Source organism: Sylvia atricapilla, chromosome 3, assembly GCF_009819655.1.
Source record: "Sylvia atricapilla isolate bSylAtr1 chromosome 3, bSylAtr1.pri, whole genome shotgun sequence".
NCBI lineage: Eukaryota > Metazoa > Chordata > Aves > Passeriformes > Sylviidae > Sylvia > Sylvia atricapilla.
In genome coordinates this window covers 55956544-55970872 of record NC_089142.1, presented here as the reverse complement: position 1 = coordinate 55970872, position 14329 = coordinate 55956544, and the positions used below count along the sequence as shown (strand labels likewise).

Here is a 14329-nt window from a genome sequence, read left to right as displayed (position 1 = left end):
GGGAGGGGGCCGCGCTTCCGCTGTCGTCCGCCGCCCCCGAGCCGCGGTGCGCCCCGGGACGAGCCCGCCGTGCGCCCGTCCGCACGGAGTCACGGAGACGGGCGCTTCCGAAGGGAGCGCAGTGGGGCATCTGGGCCGACCTCCCTGCTCAAGTAGGGTCGTCCCAGAGCACAGGGCACAGGATTGTGTCCAGACGGTTCTTGAGTATCTCCAGCGAGGGAGACTCCACAACCTCTCTGGACAATCTGTTCCAGTGCGTGGTCACCCTCACAGTACAGAAATTCTTCCTCATGTTCAGCAGGAATTTCCTGTGCATCAGTTTCTGCCATTGTATCGTGTCCTAAAGCTTGTAAAGCTGCTAACAGGCTTCGGCTGGACCACGTCCGCCGGAGAGCTGTGTTTCAGCTCAGGCGCTGTGAGCGCCCGCGGCGTGCCCCCGGCTTGTCTGTGGGGCGCTGCCCGGGAACACCTTTGGCTTTGCTGCAGGCATTAGTGCGCGCCGCTACAGCACGCTGCCCGCATTCTGCTCCGTACGTGCGTGTTGCACTGCGGCAGGACTCTGGTCAGCACCTCTTGTATTTAAAATTCTTTTAATTTTAAGGGCTTTTTGTTTTGTTTTTGTTTAATTTGAAGTGGCTTCATTTGGTGTTGAAGGGATCGTCCAGCAGTAACCTGTGTGAGCTTGGTGTATGAGCAGACTGCTGCTCACCCCAAGTGAAAAAAAGATATGAACAGGTGACTGGGAAGTCTTAAATATGCCCAAGTCCCTTGAGTTCTGCAAGGCTCTCAGGTTTTTGTGGTTTTTTTGTTGTTGGTTTTTTTGTTGTTGTTGTTGTTGTTTTTTGTTTGTTGTTTGTTGGTTTTTTGGTTTTTTGGTTTTTTGTTTTTGTTTTGGTTTTTTTGGTGGTTGATTTTTTGTTTGGTTTTTTGGTGTGAGGTTTTTGATTTTGGGTTTTTTTGTGTGTGTGTGATTCTAATGTTAAAACGATTAAAATAAGACTGCTGCTTTGGACTCTTTCAATGCGCAGATTGCTTCATCCTCGCAAAGTGAGCACATGATGCACTCTTAGAGGGCAGACAGAGTGGAACGTGTGGACACTGTGCCTGGATGGCACTGGTTCTCTCTGTCCTGGACGTTCCTCTAAATCTGGCACTGTCCCACCTGTGCTGTGTGTAGGGAGTAGAGCATGTGGTGAGCTACCTTTCGGCTACACTTACACTTTCTCTTGGAAAAGCTCTTGTGCTTCGCATGGGAGCCCAGGAATGTGCCTGCAATTTGACCCATTGAGGACTCACCACCCAGACTGACAAACAGATGTCAAGTTGACTTCAGATTTATAAAGAATATTTGTCTTTGTATAAAAAATATAAATGTATATTTATATGGGTGTACTGCAGAGTATTCACTGAATTGACAATTTTCTGAAACTGAGGTTCTGTAATTATGTACTTTGCTAATGTGACGTGGTAGCAAAATAGCTTTAATTAGGATAGAAGGAGCAGTATCAAATTTAAATTTTGAATTCTTCCGAGTTGGCGTATTTTCTTCTGCTAGATTCAGTTTAATCCTTGAAATGCATGACTAGGTTCGCTTGTCAAAAATAAGCATTCCAAGTTCTCACTTCAAATCAGCTGGGACTAAGTCCATGGTTTCGCTCTCCTGTTCGCAGGCTGGCTGCACACCGGCGTGGGGCAGCGCTGCCACCCTGTGGCTTCCTACAGGCACGGATCCACGCCGATCCACCACCGCCTTCGGGTGTACACAGGCAAGCCAGACAAGGTTTTGATACCAGGATTCTGAATTTACCATAGTTCGGTAACTCTGCACGGTGTCTCCAGCATTTTTACAGACTTCCTTAAGGTTGGTTTTGTTCTTTATGGGCTTCGGGCTCTGAGTCATTACAATTACACAGCTAAAGGGGGGTAGAGTGCTGTGATGTCTTCACTCTGACAGTTCTTTCAGGTTCTGGATAGCTGTATCACAACAGATGCTGATTTATTCTTTCCTGAATAGCTCATCACATCGGCAAGTTATGAAGAAAATCTTTATAAATCCTGATTTTGCTTGAATTTTGACTAAGCTTTTTTTTTTTTTTTTTTTTTTTTTTTCAGCATAACCTTGAAGGTCTACAGAAATTCAAAACAAAATGTCTGCAAGCACACACTACCACTGTCTCCACATGCTTCCTCTTTTCAGGGTATAACCTTTTCTAGCACATACTCCTCAGAATAGTGCAGTCATTCCTGGATGTTAAGAAAATTATTTTTGCTGATGAAGAGATGAACCCTTAGCGTTTCAAAGTTTTGACTGCTTTGTCAGCCTGAGCTTTTCCTGTTTAGACTAAGACATGTTCTGAAGATTGCATCTTTAGGTATATATTTGGAAAAATGTGCAAATGTAAGCAAGTAGCTATGATCACATTAACATGGAATGCAAATAAGGTGATTTGGCACCTACCTAATTTGACTTGTAAGTTTATCAGTTGTACTGCAATTTTATTCTATACCTATATAGTTTACAAAACTGGTTGTCCTCTCCCTGCCTTCTGCTCTTCCTGGTCTCCATTCCTCCATGCAACTATAACTTGGCTCCATGGCTTCCTCCACTAGTATGACTGAGATGCCAGAGATCTGGATCTCCCTGAGGTTCTAACTTACCAGATGCTGTATGACATCAGACAGAGAAGGCCCAGAGGGCATATCTGACACTCTCATTTTCTTACTACGTGATTTGATTCACCTATGCCTTTATTTTGCAGTCGCTTGTTTGGGAAGTAAAGAGGAGATGGAGATGAGGAGAGAGTGTTTCCTGTGCTTCGACATCCTGCAGCATGGAATCGTGGCCTGCTTGGGACTATCAGTAAGAGTGCAGTAAAAACAAGGTAGCTGAACTTTAGGACACTGCACATGGTTTTTGTTCAGTAATTACAGCAGTGAGACTGAATGAAGATGCAATTTCGTTATGTTGTTATTGAGATGTAGCTGCAGGTTTCTGTAAAAGGAAATCACTCATTAGACTAAAGCAAATGCTTGGTTGTCTGGATTTTTCTATTTTTACAGGATTAACTTTCAGTCAGATAAGATCCTGGGCAAGGTAGAGTATGGGAAAGTGTAGGGGGGAGAGAAGAAAGCTGGATGGCCCCCTGAGGCAGCCCACAGTGAATGCTGGCTGGAGAGTTTTATGCAGCTGTGCTGTTAATACTGTGGTGTCTGAGTGGAAGACTGCATTAAAGTATTTGCGTTTGAAGAGGAAGTACCCAGGAGTAACCAGTGTTGTGGATGTTCCATGGAAAAGCGTGAAATGGTTATCAGCTGCAAACATGATACTGCAGGTTAATTATGAGACATCTCCCAGGCTGGCAGCCATCACAGAATGAGCAAGAAGTCAGTCAGGGAGGGAATCCTTTGCTCCAGGGCTTAGTTTATCAGGTGAAACAGTAAACTCAGCTGTGCCTTCTCACACCTCTCTGATGATGTACAGTATGATAACTCATGCCACTGCTGCTGAACAGTTACCTCCCTGCTGTAAGTGGCACTTACATTAGCTCCACAATATTCAAACATTGTTTAATTTTATAAAATGTATTATTTTATATGCTTTTCATAGAAAAGATAAATATAGTTACTATATAGTATGTAAATATTTATGTCACATTTTTATATGATGTATATATTACATAGTGTGTATATCTGTACATTACATAATATATATTTCTAGGTATACTATTTAATATAAAATAAATTAAGCATATTAAGAAAATGGCAGTGAAGTACCTCAACATAAAAGTCAAACTATCAGAATGAGACTTCTCTTTAGTAAACTTTACAATAATTTAATATATATATGTAGTTTCAGCCTCTATGACTGAATGGTATTTACGGATTATGCATGCAGACTTCTGTTGGCAGTAAGAGAGAAGCATGGTGAAAGTAGAATCAGAAGACTGAGTGTGAGGGAAAGGAGGAAGAAAAATATGTGGGAAGATTGTAACATTGGTTCCTCAGCAGCTCCCCTGCAGTGCTGTGTTTATCTGTTGCCAAACTGGGGATGCTGGCCTCGGATCCCCCATCCAGTTTGCGTCCTACCCCAGCAGAACGATGTTAAGCATGCACAGACAGCATCTACTGGCTGTCTGAATTCTTCCCATGGATTTAAGTAGAGGAATAATCTCAATTCCAGATTTTGGGATAAGGTTAACTTGATGCTAATTGGCAATGATGAGAAAGAGATACTATGAGGGAATATGTCAAATACTGGTGCCAGGCAACTCGCAACTTAGGTAGAAAAGGGGCTGCAGAGTTAGGTAACAAATGAACAGAAGTTTTCATTGTCATAATTCAGGGTATAATATTGTTTAAACTCATGTTAAGTTTGTTCTTGAATTTGGCCTCTTGCTCCTAGTGACCTTTAGTCTTCATATATGTTAGTAATGAGATACAAATAGGAAAGAGAGTCCCCACTAAGAATTTTTGGCCCATAAAAGGAGAAAGCAGTTTGATGTAGAAAACAAGTGAGAAGAGCATAAGACTGAGGTGAGGCAAAAGCATCAAGTATCTCAGTTGCTGTAGCTTCTGAGGCTGCAGTGACACTGATAAATAAAACAAGGCTAAGGCTTATCTTTCTTTGCACTTGGGTTTTAGCAGGATCCTTGCTATGCCTTTGGCCTGTTTGACTTTTTCCCAGAAAGTACCCAAGCATGATTTTGGAGCAGCATATGCCAGGGACTGTTCTCAACCTTGGGTGAGTAGAATAAAACTCAGGTCTGTGTGGATGTGTCCCCAGCAACAGCACTGACTGTTGGAGGCAGAGCATGATCCATAGCCTGGTTTATCTATTCTAGTAAGCGTAGATGTAGATATCCAGCCTGAGACGATCACACCCCACACCTATCTTTGTACTGAGTTCAAAGAGCAAACATCCTTGGTGGTTTCAGTGTGCCTAGGAGAACAGCCCACGGGTTTGTGCACCAGAAAAGCTGGTGCCCTAAACCTGTTCCGAACTTATGTGTGAACCTTCAGCCAGTCATTTGTCATCTCTTTTTCTTGCCATCTGTATAAGGATAGTGGCCTCCTGTAGAAAAACATTTGGTCATGAGGGGACAGCCAAATGCTGCAAGATGACTCCTGTCTTCTGTGTACTTTTTGTATTTACTCTGAAATGCCAAGAGTCTAAAAAGCCCCATGTAAGAAAGAAACGTTATCAGCATGGAAGAACTGTTCCCATTCTCACCACGTCGGCCATCAAAAAGCATCACAGGAAACAGGATGCTGCAGCGAGAGGCTGTGCTGACACTTCAACTGCTTGTCCCACATGATGGTCTTTGCCTCCTCCCTGACAGTGGGGGAAGTGCTGCTGTAGCAGCCTGGGAAACCATCCAGGGACAGTTATCTGTGTGAGCACATCCCTGGGAACGCTCTTTGCCTGTGCCCACTCCTCCTCCCCTGCTGCTGCCGTGCAGGCTTTCACAGATGTTCCTCCCAGGAAAAGGCAGCTGCAGCTCTCAACCTCCTGGTTTCCATCTCCCCGGTGGTCTGGCTCCACCCATCTGTGATGGAGCTGCTGATAGTTCCTCCCTTCCTGAACCCATCGTGCCGCAAGGACTGAGCTGTAGTAATGAGAGGAAGAGGAATTTTTCTATGCCTTTTTCTCCCTTTCTTCATGTTTCCTGGCTGTGTAGCTATACCCTTGCTTTCTTTCCCTAGTGTTTCTGAGCCCTGTTTTTTAAACTTGTAAACAACCAAGAGAAAACTCAAGACTGTAGATAATCCATATTTACAGTTGGATGTGGTCTAATAGTTTACACAACAGCCTGAGGTCTAAATAAGGATTGGGGTTTTTTCTTTGCTCAAGGAGAAGGACCTCCTAAAATTTAAAGTGAAGGAAGGATTTGCACTGGTTTTAATTTTCTTGCTTTTGTTATGGTCTTTTTTTTTCCTTGCAAGGAGGTTTTGAGGATGGTGTAACTGAGTGCACGCATGCGCACTGGCTTGAAAACGAGTTTCATCTGTTTACAAGTTTCAGTTTAAGGGCAAAACCCTAAGGCAAGAAAATGCGTCATCCCTGGACTGTTGTGACCCTAGTGTATGTCCGTGCTGCATTTGGGAAATGGGATGACTTGCATGCCTGGGCCTACTCAAAGTCAGTTTTATACTTAGAGGCACCAGTGTCTGAAGATAAACCAATTACTTGTAGAACTTTGTTGGTTTTGCAGTCTGCTGGCAACACTCCTCTCAAAGGTGGCATGGCTTTTCCCCATCCTTCCTGGAGCATAACTTTTAGGTCAGACCTATAGCATCTCAGAATTGCAGAAATTTCCCAAGCCGTAACACATCAGTAGCTTTGCAGCACCAGTGACAAAAAAGTGCCATCATTACATGGTTGTGCCACTTCCCATCCATGAACTATGCTGAGCTGAAAAGCATGAAACAATCTGTGGCTGAATAGTGAGCACAAGATGGTATTTACCCTCTGGGCCTGCATTTGATAGCACAGCCTTAATACAGGAACAATCAGCCCTACATGGGCCTGAACAATGAACACAAATAATTTGAATCTGACTGTTGAAAGAAATTCTGTATGGAGGATTTTCCAGGTGTATATATACATGGTAATTACAGATGCTTGGTTTGCTGCTACAAATTTCAATTTCATTCAGATTTATATCAGTGTAATTAAAATTTCTTCTGTAATCCTATCCCTTTTGGGAGACTGTGAGTGCTAATCTGCCTTCAGATATCCAGACAAAAATTAAAATACCCAGCAATTTTATCAGATTATACTCTCCACTTGTACACCAGATATGTGTAAGTTTTTTTTTTCTTTTAGAAAGTTTATTACCTGCAATTAGCTAATTTTTTAAATATAAATTATAATGAGAGCAAATGACAACAGGGTTTTAGCAAAAATTGCCTTTTGAAAAATATATGTGGTTTGTTAAAAGGAAGCAAGTTTTTTCCAGGCAGACACAACTGAGGGGTTACAAATATAAATATGTCAAGCAAATATATGTGCTTGTGATCTTATCATTATGTCCAGGATTCAAACCAGCTTCCCTACAGAAGAAACCACACAGATTTTCTATGTCTTTTATTTTCTGAGGTGAGCTGGGAATTTTTACCTCGGAGGCACTTAAAGAATAAGCTGTCTTGTACATGTTCTCTTATGCACCTTGAAGTTTGAGGGCACGACCAGCACTGTGGCCTTGCTGCCCCGGTCAGTGCCCAGAGCAGCACAGCACTTTACAGGTGTCTGCAAAGTGGGTTTCTTGCTATGCCGATGCTTCAGGCTGGCTGATTTCCATCCCAGTGAGAGGATAAGATAAGCCTAAAAGGTATTTTCTGTAAGATCATAGAGACTGTGAAAGCTTCTTCGAAGGAGGACAATGTCAGCACCAAACCTGGGAGCTTGAGCACTGAGTCAGTGCTGCAAATAAAAGATTTACTAGTCTCTAGCTGAATTGCAAAATGGTCATGAAGTAGCTGGGTTGAAACTGATTCCTCTACAAAGAAACAAACAAAAATACAGGTATTAAAATAAAATGGAACCAAACTACTCTATAAGAGTTCTTATCTTAAAACATGTAGGTCCATAAGCAAGTTTTCTATGAACTTGTATCCTGTGAGTGAAGCAGCTTTTAGAGCTTCTTCTACAGCTGACACTGCTCTATATGCTCTCGAATCCAATAAAGGCTGAAGGAGTTCATGTTGAAACCCCTTTCAATTGCAAAATTTATAGACTTTTACTTTACTCAGCTGTCTGTTTTCACACACGCACACACAAATATTAAAAATTATAGTGATTTAGTTATCTTTGAGACCTCTGTCAAATCTAGCTGAAATCAGGCAATGAGTTCAAACATTACTAGGAGGGAATGTATACAGACACTCACACAGCTGCATCTACATCCATGTAGATACAGAAAGATAAACCAAGTCAACTTTTTTTCCACATGAAAAAGGGGTATATTTTGGTAGATATTAAAACACATCACTTGGTACAGAAAAGCAAGAAAGCAAACAAAATATTTTCTTTAAAGTCATTGACATCAATATTTAAACCTGTTCCCTCTTTTCCTTAGCACATTTGCGAGTTCCTTTAAAAAGTATAAATTGCTTCAGTCAGACTAAACATACATTTTCTGTTTGCAAATATTTTGCTGTAAAATTGCACTCAGCAGCAGGGTAGAATAATTTCATTCATTGTTCTCCTGAAGTGCATACTAGAACTCTTAATTATTCTAAGAAACGTGGGCTGTTGAAGCCAGCTGCCAGCACGGTGCCATTACTGTCAGGTCTATGCCCTTAACACAAGAGGTCACCGGACCAGGAGTTCCCAGCCACATAAATGCGTCTGGAAAATACGTTCATTGTCTTCAAAATTGAGATAAAACCACTAATTGTTTTACAGTCAGAGTAAAGTCATTATTTACCTTTCTTTGTACTGCTGGTTGCTTTTGTTTATTTCTTGTTGCTTTTTGTTTCTTTGTTGCTGAAGGTGCGGGATGCTTGAGGAATAATTTAGTCCCCAAGAGAATTGCAATGTAGACTGCTATAAAGTGAACAGCAGTACGAGAAGCAACGGTGTCTATTGCCGGTGTTCACACAAGTAAGCATCTTCCACACTTACTGTTCCTGCAGCTTTTGGCACATGGTTATAGCTGCGTTCCTCACATTTCACGGGGTACCACTGTATTGCTCCCTTCCCTTTCTTGAATGTTGTATTTCAGGTGGCGAATGAATGCTGCATATGGTTAATTAGGTGGGGAGATGCTGAGTGCAGTTAGCATGCATTGCAAGACAGAGTGGCAAAGAAGTGTGTGTTAGAATATTCAGAATTTAACTCAATTTTATGCATATCTCAGATGCTATCAATTTCTGCTTTCTAGAAGGAAATCAGCACCTTGCTGTGAGTCTTCACCGGGCATTAGTTAGTATGGATTTAAGTTAAGATTTTGAGTGGTTATTTCCAATGGTTAGTTTTAATTCGCTGAGTAAATTTAGAGGTTAAAATGTGTGTTTGCTGTATCAGTCACCTGCGCTCAGCTTAAGGCCTATTCTGTCTCCCTTTAACAGAGCAGCAATTCCCACTGAATTTCCCAGTGCCTAGGGCAAAGAAATCAGCAAATCCGCCTGTCCAGCTGTGTTTACCAGAGCCGCTCGTCGCTCGTCTCTTCAGCGGCTGTCCTGGGTCTGTGGCCGCAAAGTCAGTCGAGCTCCTGTGTATAAGGGCGCATCTCACCTGGCGCAGTCCCGTCCACAACAGTGAAGTTGCACGTGGTTAGGCCAGGCACAGAGGTCTGCTCTTAATTGTGCAGCATGGAGATAAAGCTGCGCAAAAGTGAAATTAAACAGCTCTCCCCTTCACAGCCATTAGGATGATACAGCAGGTCCTGGCCCTTTTCATAATGAGGGCTGAGATGTTTGCACAGTCCTCTGTTCACAGCGAGCTGCTTTAATTAAACCTAACCTAGCCCACGCATGAACCCGACTGGTGAATTTGGGTCGCCTGGAGGACGCGCCACCTCGTCCAGTTATCTCGGGGGAAAGTGGGGGATGAGAATTAACAATCCAGGCTGCACGGATGCCCGGGACAGCTCAATACCGGCCTGCGAGGGATACCCGGGGGAGGGAGCTCCCGGGAGGGTCTGTGGCCCCCGCGCTGCTTGTGGCTGCGCCCCGGGCCCTGCCGCCGGCCCCCGCAACTAGCGGGGACGGAGGGCTAGGTCCGGGGGACGGCCCTGCAGCCCCTGCTGCCCCTCTCCTGCTTTCGGCAAGAAAGTACCCAGGTATCAAACGGAACCGAGGGATGGTATTGAAAGAGCAAGTGAGGCGGAAATTTAAAGCCCCTCTGCTAATAATAACAGTATAAATAACCGAAGACATCTTGTAAACAGTGCGGTCATAACCCTGAAACATTAAACAGCGCGGTGGGATCTGGCGCATCAGCTGCCGGCGGCCGCTGCCGGTGCAGGGGGAGCGCCCCGCACTCCTGTTTATCTCAGCCTCATCTCCCACGGGCGCGCTGATCGATAGAGAGGAGATGTTTAAGTTAAAAATTCCCGGCGCTGAGGACCGACTGTATTTCATCAATAGATCACACTGCTCCCGTTCCCGCGGAGCGGAGCGGCCGGAGCGGCGGGGGCGGCTCCCGCAGCGCCCGGGCGCCGGGCTGCGGAGCCGGGCCGGGCTCCCGCGGCGAGCTGCGGACCCAGTCTCCCCCTGCCCCAGGGGTTTGCTCCAGGTCTTTAGCTCCGGAGAAGCAGACCTCCTGTGTCCCGGGGCGGAGAGGCGGGATACCCACAGCGGGATCCCGGCCGCTTCGTGGAGCGGCGGAGCCGGCGGAGGCTCAGTCCTTCCCCCGCCGAGCCCGAGAGTCTCAAAACGAACACTTAACACCGCTCCGTGTTCAGTAGAAATGAAGGTTTATTCACAGAAATAGAGCAGAATCTGCTTGAAGAAAATATATCTATATATCTTTAGGGTGAATTACTTCATAGAGATGACTGTCAAAGTCAGTTTTTCTAGGCATCTACATATTTCACAGGTCTCAGACAAAAGATACACGCGGGGTAGGTTTTGTTTGATCTCTGTCTTTTCTCTAGTAGCTCTTGAACCAGCAAGGCTGTGGTTGCAGGACACTCGACTGTACACGCATTTAATAAAGTTAAATAGAGTCAGGATCTCTCGGGGTGGATGGAGTCTTTGCTAGGGCACATTTGTTCTCCTCTGCGCCGGGAGAGCGGCTCTCCCCGTGGCTCTGGCCGGGGCCTGGGGCAGCGGCGGGGCCGCGGCGGGTCCCTGCCCGCCCCGCCGCCCGCTCCACGGCCGCGCCGGGATGGACGCTGCTGGCCCGGCCGCGGGGCTCAGGATGCCGTCGGGCCGCACAAGCGGTTTGTGTTCACCACTTCTTTCAGGTCACTCTCGGGTTTGCCGGCTACCATAAAAGGCCAAGTCTGTAGCCAGGAAAAGACACGAGTGGGAAGGGGGTTACATATGGAGAAATGCACATTGCAACGCTCATATCGCCAGCGGGTACGGCTCGGGAGCGTCCGGGGGGACCGAGCTCGGCATTCTCCACCTGACTCCACTTAGGGCAGCGCTCAGCGGGGCTTAGGCCGGAGCAATTGCCGCTGGCTTCGGCAAGGACCCTTTTGCCTTTGGCCGGCGGCTGATGCCGTTTCGCCTCTCAGCCCGTCCCCACCGGGCGTCCTCGGGGGGGAGAAGCCCGTCTGATACGCGGCAGAAGGGAGGGAGAAAGGAGCCGCCCGGCTCCGGAACATTCGCATACCCCCGGCACAATCGCCGCGGGCCGTCGCCGCGCCTCCCCCCGCGTTGGGTCGTGACCGGCGTGGGGACTCCGACCCGCGGGAGCCGCCTCACGCCGCGCTACCCCGGGCGCAGGAGCTGCTCGGAGCCCCGGCAGCCCCCGGCCGCTCTCCCTGGCCTCCCGCGGCTCGGGGAGAATGTTTTGGTGTGCCTCTGTGCGGAAGAGGAGGGAGGTTATAGCTATATTAGGTGCTGGTTTTGTTTTACTTTTTTTTTTTTTCCCTATGTTGTTGCGCTGAGGGTTTTGTTTTTAATCAAAAATTATCTCTCAGGCCCTTAGCAGCTGACACAGCGGGTAACGTACTTCCCCCCCAGAGTCCAGAGCTCAAAAGGCAGAGCCTGACCTCAGTGAAACGTCCCCAGCTCCCTTCTGTGATCCATTTATGAGTCAGGGTCTGCACGTGTGGGCAGTGTAAAGGCTGCACGTCTAAAAAGAGCCCAGGCAGATCTTGCTTACCCCAAGTTTACATCATTTGTACATATTTTTAGAGCTGGAAACTGGATATTTCTGGCGGCCGGGTATGGTCAGGAGATCCAGGGCTGCTCAGGAAAATGTAGTGGGAGCAGCAGAAGAGACATCACACAGCCCAGGGAGAGGCATTGTGGAGACACCTCCTCTGGGGAGTCTGCACTGGTATTTATTTCTCCTGTGCCAGTTTACAGGGATAGGAGAAATGTCCTGGACACAGCAAACCTGAGAGGTTGAGCACAGAACCCAAAGAGTCCTGTCTTTAAAAAGCTCGGGCTTGGGAACAGTTTTGTGTCAAGAAACATTAGGGTAGAGACACAGGATAAGAATAAATCCTGGGTCCTTTCTCAAACACACCCTTTTCTACCCGAATTCCTATACCTGCCCACTTGCAGGTAGAAAGCTGCCAACAACCCTCTGTGTGGTTTCTCAGTCATTTCTGGGGCAGTACAGCGTAAAGCCTGCGCCTGCTTATTTGTGGCCAGTGAGGCTGCCTGTCTCCTGGAAGGAGCAGCAGAAGGGGCCTAGGAGGCTTGGCACTCAGGGCACAGGGCAGCAGGGTAGCTGGGAGCCTGTCCCTTGTACAGTACTGCTTTGCACCCCACTGGCCCCAGGCTGTCTGTGAGAAGCACAGGAAAGTTTTGTCCCCGCACATGCCCCGTGCCAGCTCCTCGCCCGCCTCTCCCCATGCACCCGCACGGAGCGCCTGTCCCCGGCGGACTCTGACTTACCAAGTTGACTGGGTGGATGTAGCCGTTCTCGTACTTGTCATTGGCCAGGATCTGCCTCAGGTGAGCAATGTAGCTGGAGGCCAATCTCAAGGTGTCCAGTTTGGAAAGTTTGGTGTCTGGGGGCACCCAGGGTAGGGTGGTCTTAAGCCTGGAGAAAGCTTTGCTAAGGACCCTCATCCTCGCCCTTTCCCTGGCGTTGGCAGCATTTCTCTGTACCTGCTTTCCCTCCTGGCTCACTCCATTTAAAGGGCTCTTCTTGGGGGGAGCTTTTTTCCTCTTGCCCGAGGCCCCTCTCCCCTTCTGAGGGGAGCCATTCTCGCCATTGGATCCCTCCTCGTTGCTCTCGGTGGACGCCCCAAACTCTTTGTTAGTATCCATTTTCAGGCCATCGCACTCCAGCATCTCCACCTCCTGCAGATCTTCCACATCACTGAGGGACCCAGTGGACATGGTCTGGAAGATGCCAAACGACCAGCAGGAAAGGGGGGAGGGGGGAAGAGGGGTAGCTCCTCAAATCTATTTCAAGGCGGCGCAGGAGAGAAGGGGCGCCAGGATTTTCCTCCCCTTTCCTCCCCGCCCAGGACTAAGGCACAATACCAGTCCAGAGAGGATCCCCGCCCTCCCGCCCCCCAACCCCGCTTTGCCTGTGTTTGAGGGAGGGAGTGAGATTGTGTGAGAGAGGGAGAGAGAGAGGGAGAGAGAAAGCCGAGGAATTTAGTGAGGACACTAGTAATTTATCTGGGGGATAAGAGAGGCGGATCCAGCCCAGGGGAGGGGCCCTGCCCACTGAGCACACCACATCCCCAATCACAGACCTTTGCACAAGACAGGGAATGAGGTATCCCAGCAAGCCTTTGCTGAGAGCTCGGAACTGGGATTCAAATCTTCAACTGGACTAAAACAACTCACTTACTCTCTCTCCCCCTGCTCCTTCTATCCTCCCCATTCCTCCTCCTCCTTCTCCTCCTTCTCCTTCCCCACTTCCCTTTACAGCCCAGGGTTGCTCTCCCCCTCTCTGCCTCCTAGATGACCCAGGCAGCTAGTGTCATGATTCTTGATGAAAGCCAAAATGGGTCATGAGCAGAGAGAGCAGCAGATCCACCAGCCAAGCCTTCCAGGGAGCTTTGTAATGCGTGCCGTCGAAATGCTGTCCTGTAACCTAATCTGGGGGAGATTTGTGGATGATTATATTTGCGAACGCATCCTGTCCAGCTAATAGCATATTCCAGGAAGGGAGTGCTCCGCTGCCTGGCCAGCAGCGTGGACCTTGCCGTCACAGCCCAGGGGCTGGAGGCAGGAGGATCTGGCTTCTTCCAGCCTTCCGGGGTGACGTCCGACAAGTCCCGGTCCCTCTCGGTCTTTGAGTCCTCCCAGCTGTGAACGCCGCGGAGGCTTCCTGGTCCACAGGTGTGCCAAGTGGCCAAGATCCCAGCGGTCTGTGAGCCCCACTGAGCCCAGGGAGAGTGCTGTTCTGCTGGGGAGGGTCTGTGGATAGGGCGGCAAGGGTGGTGTGCATGAAATGAAGAAAATTAGGGGGGGGGGCGCTTTTTGGGTGGTAGAATTCCCACAGAAAAGAAACTTTTACTTGGCGTACAGAGCAGATGTCAGCGGTTCATTCCGCTGTACCCATGGACTGTTTTGTCTGCTGATTCGTGCATGCTCAAAAGTTGGGGGGTTTGCCTGAATAAAGGAGCCAGATAAGGGATAAGGCCCCTCCTGTGGGGTGTGGTGGCATTAGGCCGGGCTCTGCAACCCCTGGAGCCAAACATTCCCTGTTATTTTACCACAAGTGCGAGCGAGCGGG

At 47.7% G+C, this 14329-nt stretch overlaps 1 protein-coding gene and 2 long non-coding RNA genes across 3 annotated transcripts; 2 read left to right on the top strand and 1 right to left on the bottom strand.

Moving 5' to 3' along the window:
* Positions 1–26: 26 nt before the first annotated feature.
* LOC136359101 (uncharacterized) lies at positions 27–9138 on the top strand. Its single transcript, XR_010743223.1, has 4 exons — positions 27–562; positions 1671–1780; positions 4642–4741; positions 9073–9138. It is a non-coding gene; the product is annotated as an uncharacterized lncRNA (long non-coding RNA).
* On the top strand, positions 3130–4226 carry LOC136359102 (uncharacterized). Its single transcript, XR_010743224.1, has 2 exons — positions 3130–3525; positions 3851–4226. It is a non-coding gene; the product is annotated as an uncharacterized lncRNA (long non-coding RNA).
* A 1266-nt stretch (positions 9139–10404) lies between the features above and the next one.
* On the bottom strand, positions 10405–13262 carry TCF21 (transcription factor 21). Its single transcript, XM_066315422.1, has 2 exons — positions 12526–13262; positions 10405–10952 (listed from the first exon to the last, which is right to left on the bottom strand). Exons 1-2 carry the CDS (start codon positions 12973–12975, stop codon positions 10863–10865), a joined length of 540 nt encoding a protein of 179 aa, XP_066171519.1. The 5' UTR covers positions 12976–13262; the 3' UTR covers positions 10405–10862.
* Positions 13263–14329: the final 1067 nt, after the last annotated feature.